We start from the raw sequence: 15,375 nt of genomic DNA on the forward strand, positions 1-15,375 counted from the left end.
CGTCCTCTGCCCTGCCAGCAGTGACCCCCCCCCGTCCTCTGCCCTGCCAGCAGTGACCCCCCCGTCCTCTGCCCTGCCAGCAGTGACCCCCCCGTCCTCTGCCCTGCCAGCAGTGACCCCCCCCGTCCTCTGCCCTGCCAGCAGTGGCCCCCGTCCTCTGCCCTGCTGGCCTCCCATCCTCTGCCCCCCTGACATTTTTTACTGCACCCCCACATCGGACAGGCTACATTTGGCCCTGAGTGGCATGCTCCAAGAAGTTATACTCAGAGTAGCTATTACCGCATGGACAGCAGTGCATATTACAGGCACAATCTTATCTGTTACTGTTCCTCCTCTGTACAAAGACCAGCATGTGACATCACTAAAGAGCCTGAAATCTGTGACTCACAGCAGCCAATATACCAAAACATGTAGGGGAGAGGTCAGCTGGAAAGTAAGAGGAACCCTGAATGGTTACAAGACACCGCTGTAAACTTTCATCACAATTGCTCAGCAGTACTGTACCAGAATACACTTTGCTTTGCAAACACTAGACTGGAACATACCTTGTACAATGAGCATTTGTAAAGCTTTTAGCAAACTTCAAGCAGCTTTTTAAAGTGCCCTTTAGCTCTAATCTGGAAAGCTGAATATAGATCTTAATGGATACTACAAACATAATCAGAGTAATGGCAGACAGGAGTTTTCTACTTGATGTGAATATTTAAACTGAAATCCTCATGATTTGCTTCACCCATGCCAAGTTATAAAAGAATACATCAGTTTAAAGGGACCCTGGTACCAGACCATTCATTTCATTAGCAATCTTCTCACATAATGTATATTGAACCTATCCTTTGAAACCTTTATTTCGTTATTTACAGTTGTGTTCAAAATAATAGCAGTGTGTTGAAAAAAGTGAATAAAGCTCAAAATCCTTCTAATAGCTTGTATTTCCATACACACAAATGCATTGGGAACACTACACATACTATTCCAAATCAAAACATGAAGAAAAATATATCAAATTTGTGTTGTTCCTCTAAAAAAAATTGAAGAAAAGTGAATATTAGACTGTTCAAAAAAATAGCAGTGTTTGTATTCTTCTTTACAAACTCAAACATTCACTATATAAACTGAAAAATGTTTGAAGATGTTGCTTTCCTTTGATTCACTTAATGAATATTTAGTTGTATAAGCACTGTTTCTGAGAACTGCTGTACATCTGTGTTGCATGGAATCAACCAACGTCTGGCACCTGTGAACAGGTATTCCAGCCCAGGATGATTGGACTACATTCCACAGTTCTTCTCTATTTCTTGGTTTTGCCTCAGAAACTGCATTTTTGATGTCATCCCACAAGTTTTCTATTGGATTAAGACCCGGGGATTGGGCTGGCCACTCCATAACGTCAATCTTGTTGGTCTGGAACCAAGATGTTGCATGTTTACTGGTGTGTTTGGGGTCGTTGTCTTGTTGGAACACCCATTTCAAGGGCATTTCCTCTTCAGCATAAGGCAGCATGACCTCTTCAAGTATTTTAATGTATTCAAACTGATCCATGATCCCTGGTATGCGATAAATAGGCCCAACACCGTAGTATGAGAAACATCCCCATATCATGATGCTTGTGCAACCATGCTTCACTGTCTTCAAAGTGTACTGTGGCTTGAATTCAGTGTTTTGAATTCACACAGTGTGAGGAAAGTACTGCCAATAACCGGCAACTGTCACAGATCAGATTGGCACTGATCATCAGTGCCCAGCAGTGCCACCCAGCAGTGCTTCCCACCAGTGCCTCCGACCAATGCCCATCAGTGCCACCCATCAGTGCTGCATATCAGTGCAGCATCAGTGCCTCCTCATCAGTGCCCATCAGTGCTGCCTATCTGTGCCACCCCATCAGTGCTGCCTATTAGTGCTCATCAGTGCTGCGTAATTACCTGTTTGCAAAATTTTATAATAAACCAAAAGAAAAAACTTTTTGTCAAATGTTTTGCTCTTTATTTGTTTATAGTGAAAAAAAAAAAAAAAGAAATCCAGTGGCGATTAAATACCACCAAAAGAAAGCTCTATTTGTGTGAAAAAAAATTATAAAAATTTCATATGGGTACAATGTTGCATGACCGCGCAATTGTCATTAAAAGTGTGAGAGCGCTGAAAGCTGAAAACTGGCCTGGGCATGAAGGGGGTAAAAGTGCCCAGTAGGCAAGTGGTTAACGACACCCCAAAATCATTTAAAAAAACGCGGTGCGATGTACAGAAAGCTGTGCTTGCCCCATTCAGGGCAAAGCAAGTTCACTTTAATATCCTCCTTCCTGGCAATATATACTTACATATCCTTTACTCTTGATCAACTGCAAGCAATAAGAGAATAATTGGAGCTTACATAGAGCTCTCTTTCTGTTTCTATGTGACAAAGCTGGACCAAGCACCAGTGATGTCACATGAGAGAATGTGGCGTACTTCACACATGTTTCTATACCTGATGGTATCAAGTAGTTTCCTTACTCTCAGCAGCAGCGAAGCAATGAAAAGGTAAGTATGTGCTGCTGAAGATGACAGCAATAAACTGAACTTGCTGCTTTGTCCCACATAGCCAAAGCGCAGTCATGCCTCAACACTGGTTCTCAATGAAGACACAAAGCCCAAACGTTCCTCACAACCTTCCAATAATCAAAATCACCCCATAAAATAATATGAATGTAACATGAAGTCAATAAAAGCTACAAACCTCCTGTGGTAATTCAAGTTTGGTTCGATCTGTCCCTTCCTTGGACTGGAGGCCCATCAAGTACGGTACAGGAGCATCAAGGAAGTGAAGGAGAGAGGCCGGCAGGATGGGGACATACACATGCTGCCACTGAAATGGGAAAAGTAGCGACGTGATCCCTTCTGCTACAGTCATCAGCCGCTGGTAATCTGGCCAAAAAGAGAAATTTCATAGTCATAATCAAGTTTAGGGAATAAAACAGTAACATCATGATTACATAGTTTTTCTGTTCTGGAAGACAAATGCTATGAAGCAACCCGTATTTCAAACATGGCTTAAAAGTTTATAGAATGAAGCACCAAAAAAAGCGAGGTGAGTAAAGTCAAGAATACATTTTATTTAAAAGACGCAAACTGTACAACAATCAAAGCGTTTTGGAAGTTCAAAAGATCTCCCTTCATGGTGTCTAGCAGATGCTGTAAAGAGGTTTATTCTGGCCAACACAGTGGAATAGTTCTTAGAGAATATAAAGAAGTGCATTGCAATAAAAAAAAAAAAAAAAACAAGCTTCCACTAGTTGCTTCTCAGTTTACTTTTTTTTTACTTTATGCCTCCTCTAAATAAAATTAAACTTCACTCTCTCCATCAACATGGACTATTTATAATCCTTGTGCTGCTAGCACCAGTAAATGGATAGGAAAGTATATCATCATATTTACTGGTTTTAAACTTTTTTTTATACATTTCTTCAGTTACTTCCTGGTTTCCTGTCCAGGCAAATGTCATCATATATTTCAGCAGTCTTCAGGAGAGGAGGGAGGGATGGATTCCAGGAAGTAACTGCTACATGAATCTTCTGCCCTTACTCAAGAAGGCCACTGCCAGAAATGCTAGGGGTTGTTTTTCAAAGTGATTTCTCAGCAAAATAAAGCATGGACACGTGAATGGATTAGGGGTTTCTCTTTGAATATGGAAAATGAATTAAATAGTGTTTTTGGTTTGTGGTGCTCAGATACAGTGTAGTTCCGTTTTAACTTTGGACATCTTGATTTTGGTGCTCGCGTCAAACTGTTACGCTGCCTCTTTTTAATCATCAGTGAAGCAGTGTATAACAATGAGGTTTTAATAGTCAGCCACTGGAGAGAAGGATGTTCACCAATCTTCCAGTCGAATTTAAGTGGAATTAAACCGCTGAAATGAAAAATGAACAAAGCATATCCTTCTATAGTATGTACACATCTTGATCCAAAGCACCTAGTGTGATTTCTGTCTGCTCTCTTGCTCCTCTGATCTCTGCATAAGTCACTTCTGACAGTTTATGCAGACACCAGACATTCCCAGGAGAGGGCCCGCTCCTCCACAGCACACAGCAAGTGACTGTCAGACTCAGTTGTGCATGTCTCCCTATGAGACTGTGTAGAAGGCAGTGAGCCCATTCCATGTACTGTGTTCTGAGCAGTGTGAGACATCAGAGCCCGTCCCTTGCCTGCTAGAGATGAGAAATGCTGTGGGAAATCTACACTTTATCTGCAGTCCTCTCTTCGCTACAGTTTAAACAGGTACAATTTATCTAGGAAGATTTATTTCAGCTTTATGTATCACATGAAATAGCAAATTCTGTACTGTGCTATGCACAGCCATGCAAAGCAGTGTGCATGAGCTGACAGGGGAGAGAACTGTTTTGTTGAACTGGTGATTGGCAGCCATGGCCATGAATGGTGGCGTAGGTAGGGTGACCCAGAAATGCAAAATCACGTATATATACACGTGATTGTGCACACCTGTGCCGCCCTGTAGCAGTACTTCTGCTATAGGGTAGACAGGAAGCGGTTAACCAGTGCTCTGCTGAAGTCACAAACCTGCTCTAACTGCTGATGAGAAAAGGTATTTAGCAGTTTATATTTACTAAAATATTTGCATTTCCATGTTGTGTGTACTGTGTGAGACCAGATATAGTGAATGCAGGGTCCTGGGTTTAGTAACACTTTAAGGCCTTGTGTACACAGGACACTTTTCTAACTCTCCCAAAAACCTTTCCTCCTGGCAGCAGAAAACACACCCGATGCTTGTAAAAGTGTGTTTATTGGCATCAAGCATTTGGGTGTTAATTCATTTCAATGACCAGAAACAAATTCTTTATTCTGGCCTTTGAAATGAATTAGCACTTAATGTGGTTGTAAAGGCTCAAAGTTTTTACCTTTATGCATTCTATGCATGAAGGTAAAAAAACATTCTCTGTGCAGTAGCTCCCCCAGCCTCCCCCTAATACTCCCCTAAGCCCCCTCTCAATCCAGCGATGTGCACTAGAGTCTTGGCTATCCTGGGACTCCCTCTCCTCATTGGCTGAGACAGCAATGAGAGACTCCCACTGCTGTCAATCACAGTCAGTGAGTCAATGAGAAGAGAGAAGAGGGGGCAGGGCCAAGCAGCAATTCAGTGTGCAGCTTGCTATGGGGGCACCCGAAAGGAGGGAAGGGCCAGGAGCACCGGCGGGAGACCTGGGAAGCAGGACGATTCGGGCTGCTCTGTGCAAAACCACTGCAGAGAGCAGGTATGTATGATGTTTGTTTACAAAAAAAAATTAAATCCTTTAATACCACTTTAAGCGCTTAGTGCACCTAGCATTAACACGCGTTGAGATGCATTTAGAGGCATCAAGCATTGTTTCTGCCAAAACTCTGCTGCTCCTAGATGCACTGCAGTGGGTTTTTTTCCTGCCTCTAAACTCCTCTAAAAGTTTGTGTGCATGCACACATAGGCTAACATGCAGGGGAGTTTAGAGGCAAGAAAAAAAAACAAACAAAAAAAAAAACGCCAAGATGCCCCTAGAAGCAGCTGTAAAAACATGCAGTGTGAATGAGGTCTAAGGTGAATCTGTTGCTTTTCCTTGAAAGGGAGGAAAACAGATTGGTGGAGTTCAACTTGCTTTGCTTATCACCATTTTTTTCAATGCCATTTGGGATTGCTTGTGTACAGTCCTGCGGGAAGTCCCGCTGTGCTTGAGACACAAGCAGTTAAACCCTCACTCTGCAGTGCTGGGAACCCAGCATAGAGAACAGTGTGGCCTAGATTCTGCTGAGCCCTGGTGCTTAGCACTTCCTAATTCCCACATGCATGAATAAGAGATAAGAAGTGTTAAATTTTACACTCCTTTGATAGATTTTCTCTCATGTTCAAATAAGCTGAGTTTCAGTTTTGAGGATTTCAAAGAAGAAAAAAAAAAAGTAAAAAGGAGACACAGCGGTCAATTGCAATCAGTAATCTTTAGACCACAAAGAGTCAACTCTGGGTAACAAAAAAAGTTGAACAATTAGGAGGAATTTTTATTTAGTGATAAATACGACCTGATGGATCTGCACCAGAGAGTTTCACCTGCAGTGAATGTCAGATTCAAAACTTTACTACAAGTGCGCTCCAGCTGAAAGGGTCAGGCTGTCCTGTCCTGCAATGTATACGAATTCCATGACAAAGGTCAGAGATGTTTTTATGCGGTTACCAAGTTCTGACATTCCCACTGGGTCACATGGTGCAGTCTCAGGGGGCATTTAAAAGGAAACCAGACTTTTAACAGTGTGTTTTGTTTTCAATAGGAAAACATGAATGCAATTATCTTAAAGAGACCCTGTCACTATACCATTCATTCACTAAAAACTTCCCATATGTGCAGTTAATATAAACTCACCAGCCACTTTATTAGGTACGCCTGTTCAATTGCTTGGTAACACAAACTGCTAATCATCCAACCACATGGCAGCAACTCAACGCATTTAGGCATGTAGATATGGTGAAGACGACTTGCTGAAGTTCAAACCAAGCATCAGAATGAGGAAGAAAGGGGATTTACGTGACTTTGAACATGGCACGGTTATTGGTGCCAGATGGGCTGGTCTGAGTATTTCAAAAACTGCTTATCTACTGGGATTTTCACACACAACCATCTTTAGGCGAATGGTTCGAAAAAGAAAAAATATCCAGTCAGCGGCAGTTGTGTGGATGAAAATGCCTTGTTGATGTCAGAGGTCGGAGGAGAATGGGCAGACTGGTTGCTGCAACATTCAGATGGTGGGGTCAGAATTGGCGTGAACAACCTGGAAGCATGGAACCATCCTGCCTCGTATCAGTGGTTCAGGTTGGTGGTAGTGGTGTAATGGTGCGGGGGAGATTTTCTTAGCACTAACAAGGTGTATCTAATAAAGTGGCCGGTGAGTGTATTTTATGCATGTTATTTAGCTGTACAAAACAAAAAAACACATATACATAAAAACACACACACACACGGGTAAATTGACAGTGCTATTTAAGTGCCTGAAATAAATACACACGCGCGCGCACACGCACACACACACGCACGCACACACTTTTATATTTATTTTTGCTTTTAACATTATCACCAAAGTCTCACCTTGTGAATACAGCAGAATCTGCATTTCAAGTAGTACACATGTGAAGAGCTGAACCAAGTTCTCCAATCCCAGTAACTCAAAGGTCTCTCTGAGAGGATAGTCTGACAATGGAAGTTCATTAGGTCCTGGCCTCTGACAAACAATAGATTCATACACTCCATAAAATTTCAGAGACCGTCCTGGTGGCGGCAGAGGGACCTCATACAGAATGTTATGTATATAACTCTCCAACGGCAGAGGTGGCGGCTGTGGGGACGTTACAGCTTTATAGAGTTGTGTTAGGAACTTCTTGCAGGCTTGCATGAACGGGAGCGGGGTGATCAGACATATGCACTTGGAAACGTAAAGCGTGTCCCTGTTGATGTCGTAGGAGTTATACCGCTGGAGCTTCGCCAGGGATGTGGCGTCTCCATCCTCCACGCTGCTGGCTAGGGAGTCCATGCTGCAGGAGGACGAAGCATAAACACTGTGCTCCGCATTGTGCATCTGGTATAGAGTCTGCATGGCGGTACATATTTGCTTACTGGTCACCTCTTCGTAAAACGTTAACACAAATCCATATGTTCTAGAGCCATCCTCTCTGGTGATGATAAATGAATGGAACTGGGGGTCCCGGGAGTCTGATTGTGTTCGGAAGGACAGCCCCTTCGGCATGCAAAGCTGTAAAAAGTAAAGAAGAAATAGAATGTTGTTGAATACTCCTTTTGTGACTCCCAGACTCAAACATACAAGGGCATTATATAATATCCTTTAGGACATATAGTACACATATTGGAAAGTTAAGTTCACCTTTAGTAACATGTCATATATTTATACCTATAGTCCGGGTGTAACACGTTACTAAAGCAGAGCCCCGCAACACCCCCTCCCCCTGATACCCCCCCAATGTGACAGCGGGCAAGGGATCCTCTCCCTGTAGCCACTGTCATAATTTAAAGACAGCGTGCGACTAAATAAACTACAAGTCCCATGTGTCACCACGGCAGATGGCTTGTAGTTCTCACGTGTGAGCACTCTCGTAATTTATTGATTTTTCCTGCTCTTTATTAACTGTCTGCCCGTACAGGAGGTTCAGACAGACAGCTGTATGGAGAGTCTACAGGAGCATGGCACTGCACACTCGATTTACTGATCACAGGTGCAATGCTCTGCAGGCTCGTAAGAAAAAAATATTTTATGAACATTTTTTACCGGCAAAAAATGTGCATTATAATTATTATTTTTTTTTTTTAAGTGAACTTATACTTTAAGGTTTATGAATACATAACCAGGGGCGGACTGACCATTTGGAAACTCGGGCACTGCCCAAGGGCCTGGGGTCAGCAGGGGTCCCCATGAGATGCCCCTGGTACCTTTTTCATAGTCTTTTTTAAGTTTGGGCAAGGACACAGGGGCCCCATGATCCCCTATTGCCTGGGGGCCCCATGAGTTGTCAGTCCGCCTCTGCACATAACCATCACACCTTTTGTATAGGAGATGGTTGGATGTCCCATACCAAAATCATGGGCATTAGTAGGAAGTTACCCCATCTCCCTTTTGTGCCTGGAACAGCAGTCGCCCTTCCATGAAAGCTTTTCACACATTTTTGGAGCTTGTTTGTGGGAAACTGGGTTAATTCAGCAAAAATAGCATTTAGCATGATGTCAGGTACTGATTTTAGATGAGTAGACCTAGCTCATAATTGGCGTTCAAATTAATTTCAAAAGGTGTTTAGTAGGGTTACGGTCTTTATAGAGCTGGCTTTCTACACAGGGGCACAATTATGCTGGAACATTAAAAAAAAAAAAAACTGTTATTAAAAGCTTGGAAGAGCACAATTGTGTAAAATGTCTTTGCATGATGTAGTATTAATAGTACCCCTCACTGGCTTCACCTGGATTCCATCATTTTGAGGCGTGTCCACACACTTTTGGTCATATACTTTAGTGTCATTAGATGTTAACTGTAGACCCCAAAAAATGTATCCTTATCGTGAGATTCAAACCATGAGGATTTAATGGTCATGCAGAAATAACCATATTATGGATATACCAGAAAGGTCCAACATCATCCTATAGTATTCTGTTAATTCGCCTCAATCTGGATCTAACTCAAAATACTGAAAAAAAAAATTAAAACAGCAACTTGTTTTTACGAGCCTAATCCTTTCTGAATCTAACCCTGCACTAAATCTACCAGAAATCCTCAAAAAAATAGTAAAAAACAAACAAAAAACTTAAAAAGGAAATTATTCTGTCATTTCTCAAGAGCTGAATGTAATTTGTGGCATCTCTCCTTGAGAGGTTATGTTTTAAATTTGATTTCACAAAACTTAATTACCTGATGTAAAACAAATCATCTTAACGGAATATGTTATGGAAATTAGTTTTGTTGCGCGTAATCAGTTCTAGGCCTCAATGAAAAGGTTCTCACTATAGCAGTGCATCTACACACATATGCAACGGTGCAGAGTTAAAGCTTTCATAAGTTCACACTTAAAATTAATGTTTTATGTAGAAAAATGTGTAAAACAGATCAAGTGCATGCAAATATTTTTGTCATGTGTTAAATCTGAAGTGTGCCTTCCATGGTTCCTACAACATCCCGAACCCATCAACATGCTAATGAAATATCTAAATAAAACTTATTTTAGACTCAGTGACATCGTCAATGGGTCTCTGTACTTCTTTATGCAGTTCAGGCAGATCATGGCTGGTGGGAGGGGCTGGCAGGGCGCAGGACATACAGCTGCGTCTTGTAAAGAACATAGCACCCTGCCTTAGTACTCCTTCCAAGGGACCTCAAGCTTATGGCTCTCTAACCAGACTATATTTGCATGCTGACCCTCCATGATTGAAAGAACTCAAATCCAATAAATGAATGTGCCAGGCCAGTGACACTCAGGCTGGGAAGGAAAGTGCTAGATAATACTGGATGTCCTTCAGCCAGGAAATTACTGGTAAGTGGGCTCCATCTGACTTGTTGCAGGTTCTAATACACACAGTTAGAAGCTCTAGAGGCTAACCTACAAATATCTACATTTAATCCAATCACAAAAATATGTAATAGCAAGCATGTAAAAAATGTGAAAGCACCATCAAAAAGTACACCTTCTCCTTCAGGAGTCCTTTTACCTTTAAAGACTTCCTTACCATTGAGGTCTATTTTAGGTATAACTGTCATAAAAAAAACTCTTGGGGCTTCCACTACGGACCTCCTGATAATGCTAATTGCCTGGCTGCAATACTTCTATGTCTCAGGAAGCAAATGAAAGCTGGAGAAAAGTCAGAGTTATTAATCCTTAGGCTTTTTCTAGGTCACTGACTCAAAGTACTGAAGCCAATGCATAAATATGGCAATTTCATAAGAAAGATCAGCAATGGCAGCCTTGATATTTCCAGAATTAAAAGAAATAAACATGCTTTTACAGCTGAAGTTTTGTTGTGGATAATTTATCATAGTTAAATTGGTACACCTTGGACAGATGAAAGTACGTACATGCCATACCTGGCCAATCCTCGTGGAAGATGGAAATCACAGATCTAGGCGCTGCTACTACTGTGATTGCTGCTAGCTTCTGTTTCCCATGCCAGGAGGCTGTCCTGCTGCTTAGAAAACACGGGGGGTCACTTGCTCAGGCGCCATTCAGAGAACACTTCATTTCTCAATTAATGCAAAACTTTCTCTAACTGGATGAAGTGGAGGTCACAATCTCACCACCTTATCCAATCGGAGAACGCTATGAATTGAGAAAATGCAAATGTTCTCTGAATGGCACCCATGCTGAGCAAGCCAAAATCTGTGCTCAGTAAGCAGAAGGGCAACTGCTCGATACTGGAGCTGGAAGCTAGCTGTGATCACTGTAATAATCGTGCCCATTACTGTGATTTCTAACTTCCATAGGGATCGGCCAGGTATGGAACATACATATTAAAGCTGGCCATTGATGGATCGAAAGTCAGCCATTCCCTGCTGAATTTCTCACAAACAGGCTTGCTGGAAAATTTTTGTTCGTTCAGCGATCGATGTATTTTGATAATCCGCACTGTCAGAATGCAATAACACAGTGGGGAGGATTCCTCCATCCACCTTGATTGTGTAAATGGAGGAATCCGTCCAGCTTTTTTTTTGATCAGCCCACTGGCTGATTAGAAAAAAGACTGATCCATGTATGGCAAGCCTTACATTGGTCCAAGCTGGGTCAATGCAACTGTGCAAAAAACACCCAACCCCAAACTTCAACTTTAAGTATATATACAAAAAGACAACAATTCCCTTTAGCACAGCTTTTGAGTTATGCTTATGCTTTAGGACCCCTCTGATCGTACCATGTTGACAGCATCTTGGTCGAAGGGGTTCCACTCCACATTTTGAGGGTAGTGAGCAAGGACTTTTGATTTGAAGGTTCTTCTTACCGGGCTCTGGTCAAAGTTTTCACCTGAACAACAAAACAGACTGTTTAACTGAGAGCTCTCACCTTTGTAATTCAATTAGATAAAAATGATGATTTGTATTATTATTCATTTTGCTCTTGATTTGAACGCTCACATCACTGAGACCACCAATCAATCATGGATCACCACCACCACCGTATACATGTGATTTTTCTTTTAGGAATTTAGGAATGACATAAGATTGGACAAGCTAAAAGCACTTACCTCAGGCTTCATGAAAAAAGTTAATACTATGAAAAATATAAATAGGTAAGTTGTCTTTATAGCTGAACTCTAAACATAGACCTAAATACATTGATAAAATACATGTTAACTGTTTTAAATGCCAAAATATCTGTAATTCTGTTCAGCTGATCTTTAATTCTGATGCCCCAGCCAGACAGCGCAACCAGGTCCTCGACTTATGTGGCAGAACAGCTTTATTAAAACACCCCCCCTTTTCCCATTTCCTGGACAATAAAGGAGCAACAGTAGCACATTCATGCCCAGGGGCGGACTGACAACTCATCGGGCCCCTGGGAAAAAGGGGATCATGGGGCCCCTGTGTCCTTGCCCAAACTCAAAAAAACCTATGAAAAAGGTACCAGGGGCATCTGATGGGGTCCCTACTGACCCCGGGCCCTCGGGCAGTGCCCGAGTTTCCACATTGTCAGTCCGCCCCTGTTCATGTCTCTGCTAACCTTACTCCGCCTCTAACCAGAATACTCTCCGTCATGTCCACACTGCAGTGCCTGACTGGCTTCTAGTGTTGGCCCTCATGACTGGTTTAACTGGAGGGTGATGGAGCAAAAGCACAGGGATAAGTCATCAACACTGCCCAGTTTGCTCTCTCCTCCTTTCAGCATGTCTCTTGACAGCACATGAGCAAGCAGCAGAGCCTGATTGAATCCTAATGCTTCTCCTCCCTTGTTCAGGGGATGAGTGAGTTTGATATCAAGACAGATTCAAAAATGTATACTAGCTGCATTTAAAGCTGAACTCCCGGCAGATAACACAAATGAACACTATTTTTTTAATGACTTAGTATCCATCTGTTTCAGTACCTCTACAGCAGATATCATACTTTGACAGGAAAAAGACAGATGAGCTCATCAGTCTGCCATTTCTTCTTTCACTGTCCAATCACAGGTTGAGGGAGAGACAAGACCTGTAACTGTCTCCTCATTTGCAGCAGAGGAAAAGCAGGTCTCTTGCCTTGCCTGACTGTGCTGTGGTTAACAGTGAAAATCGCAGGACTGGATGGCCAGAATTACAAATCATCTGGCAGGTAAAACAGCTCCTTTATACGTATTGTATCTTTGTATTTAGCTGTCTGCATGGAGTTAATAACTGAATCAATCTGTGTTTTTTCAATAGCTCAGCTTTAATAAGGTTATGTCAAGAAGTACTGGTTCAACTCAACATATTTGACAATGGCATACAAGTTCTGGAAAAAATGGGAATTTCATTTATCACACAGCCTGCTCTTTATGAGCCCAATACAGAAGGGCCCAAGGGCTGTAAAAGCACCTTTCTATACACCACAGGGACCACACTGCTGTCTATGTAAGTAACATTAACCTCTCTCCATTTAGTTTTATGAAAAAACAGCTGATATATTCAGTCCCTCTGGATTCACTTTTCTGAATGTCCATGCAATTGTTTAAGTTACCATGTAGTTTAAGGGTGCATTCACACTAGCACTGTGAACCGATCCTAGGTGCGGTTCAGCTCCTTAGGCTGGTTTTTATGCAGCGTAAGTGCTTCGAACTGCACCCCGGAACAGTTAGGCGCATCGCACCCAGGACCACTTGTAAAGAAAAAAAAACAACCCACAATTAGCAGTTATTTCAACCTTCCATTTTTTAACCTGTAAAAAAAAATTAAAATGCTATATTTATTATTTATGGAAAACATTAAACACCTGTTGGATCTATAACCACAAACCTAACAGTAACTCTCCTTGGTTTCCTTGTAACTCTAATGCTACCGCTAAAGCTGGTCATAAATGGATTGAAATTTGGCTGGTTCAACTTTGATCCATCTATGGTTGTTCCTGTTTGAGAGGAGTCAACCTAGTAATTGGCTCCTCTTGAACGGGAATGCTGGTAAATTTGTGTTTGATCAGCGCATGCAGCCTATCAGCTGCATTGCTGATCAGCATATTCTGACCACTGTCATAATACAATAGCAAAACAGGGAGGATTCCACCTTCCACCTTGAACATGTGGATGGGGGAATCTGCTTCTTTTTTTTTTCAATCAGTTGGCTGAAAAAACCCCAATCACCTATGACCTGCTTAACCTATCATTATGTAAATATAATGCCTTATTTGTATACTCACCTCTTATGTGCCAGGATTTTATGCACCAAAAGCCTTCCTAATGCCAGAATCTATTGTTTCACCCAAAGAATCCTACAAGTAAGGTTAGTGACAACCTATGCCTTCATTTTTGTAAACCAGTCAAATACTACAAAATCTGCCTTAAAGCCTGATTAAACCTTCAGGTCAAATCAGATAAATACTTTTTGCTGCATCAAAACAAAAGGGGATCACTATCTTACAATGTATTTTCTTTAGAAAGCAACCACAGCCCAAGTTTCAAAGCCTGACCCCTGCCAGCATGCTGCAGAGTAGGATCCTTGCTCTCTGTGGAAAGCAATGGTCTCTCTGCAGAGGTCCAGCATGCCCCCTACTAAGTCTGACATACAGTTTTGAAATCAGACACACGCTCCCTGATAATTGAAGAGTTCTGGTTCTGATCCAACAGGGGGTGCATCTAACCTCTGCAGAGGGACCACTGCTTTCACAGAGAGCAAGAGTACTTTTCTACAGCATGCTGGCAGAGGACAGGTTTTATCAGGCTACCCACTTTCTGAAATTAAAAAAACCCTAACTGTTGCACACCTTTTTGTTTTGGTGCATTTGGAATGTGTTTAGCCAATTTAAACTAACAGTTTAATTGGGCATTAAAACGGAGTTCTAGTTGAATTGAAAAAAAAAAAAAAAGTCAGTACCCTCTAAAAACTGTAAGTGCTGACTTTTAAAATACAGACACTTACCTGTCCCTCGATCCAGCAAATACCCGTGTAACCCCCCCCCCCCCCCCTCCGCTTCTCAAAGGTGCCAATTCTTAACAGGGAGTGGGGGACAAAGCCTTAAAGAGGAACTTCCCCTTTTGGGTGGAGCTCCGCTTTAGCATGCACATGGTGAATTTTACAGAACCTGCAATAAAACATTTATTTTTGTATTTTTAAAGAAATGTTCTATTAATGCACAGAATGAGTTATGCTTTAGGGCTTCCTAACACATGATTGTTGCTTTTTCCAGTACAAGAAACCAGGCTGCCTTTTCTCATGTTACGGGATGCCATTAGGCTTAATGGTACCCCCCATGTATCTCCTAGGCGGGAGCACATTTTTCTCTCTTGGTGCGGGAAGGCGTGCGATTACACACCTTCCTGCACCCACCTAGCCTAGCCCTTAAGCTGAACTCCAGGGAAAAAATAATTTTGGGCCATTTGCTGTGTAAAAATAAATTACCTACCATGTTTAGCTGTTGCTCTCCTCTGATGGTTACTAATATTCAATCCCCATGGTAAGCATTGAACATCTGGCACTGAGAATTAAAAGTTCCAGCAGTAGTATGGATATCACAGGGCGTTGTTCACTATTCAGAAAAACCTTGTATTCTGCTCACTGAACGGAAGGCTGTCTGTCATTGTAAGATGAATGTCATGATCTCCCCTCCTTTATTCGCAGAATGCCTTGCATTTAGTGATCAGCAGCCAAGCATGGGACATGCATCAATAGAGGTAATTTATTTTTACACCGCAAATGGCCCAAAATTGTTTTTTTCTTTCTTGAG

The 15,375-nt window shown here is 41.9% G+C and overlaps 1 protein-coding gene across 2 annotated transcripts in view; it reads right to left on the reverse strand.

Moving 5' to 3' along the window:
* The window catches only part of DENND5B (DENN domain containing 5B), a 160,873-nt gene that overhangs the window by 84,620 nt on the left and 60,878 nt on the right, over nucleotides 1–15,375 (reverse strand). For both annotated transcript variants that reach the window (XM_089680730.1, XM_089680731.1), the window contains 3 exons: nucleotides 11,403–11,512; nucleotides 7,095–7,755; nucleotides 2,714–2,901 (listed from right to left, as the gene is read on the reverse strand). In XM_089680730.1, the coding sequence (XP_089536856.1) occupies nucleotides 2,714–2,901; nucleotides 7,095–7,755; nucleotides 11,403–11,512 (959 nt within the window). The remainder of the gene's footprint in view (nucleotides 1–2,713; nucleotides 2,902–7,094; nucleotides 7,756–11,402; nucleotides 11,513–15,375) is intronic.

Source organism: Staurois parvus, unplaced genomic scaffold, assembly GCF_062004578.1.
Source record: "Staurois parvus isolate SC_StPar_1 unplaced genomic scaffold, SC_StPar_1.0 ptg000249l, whole genome shotgun sequence".
NCBI classification, from domain to species: domain Eukaryota; kingdom Metazoa; phylum Chordata; class Amphibia; order Anura; family Ranidae; genus Staurois; species Staurois parvus.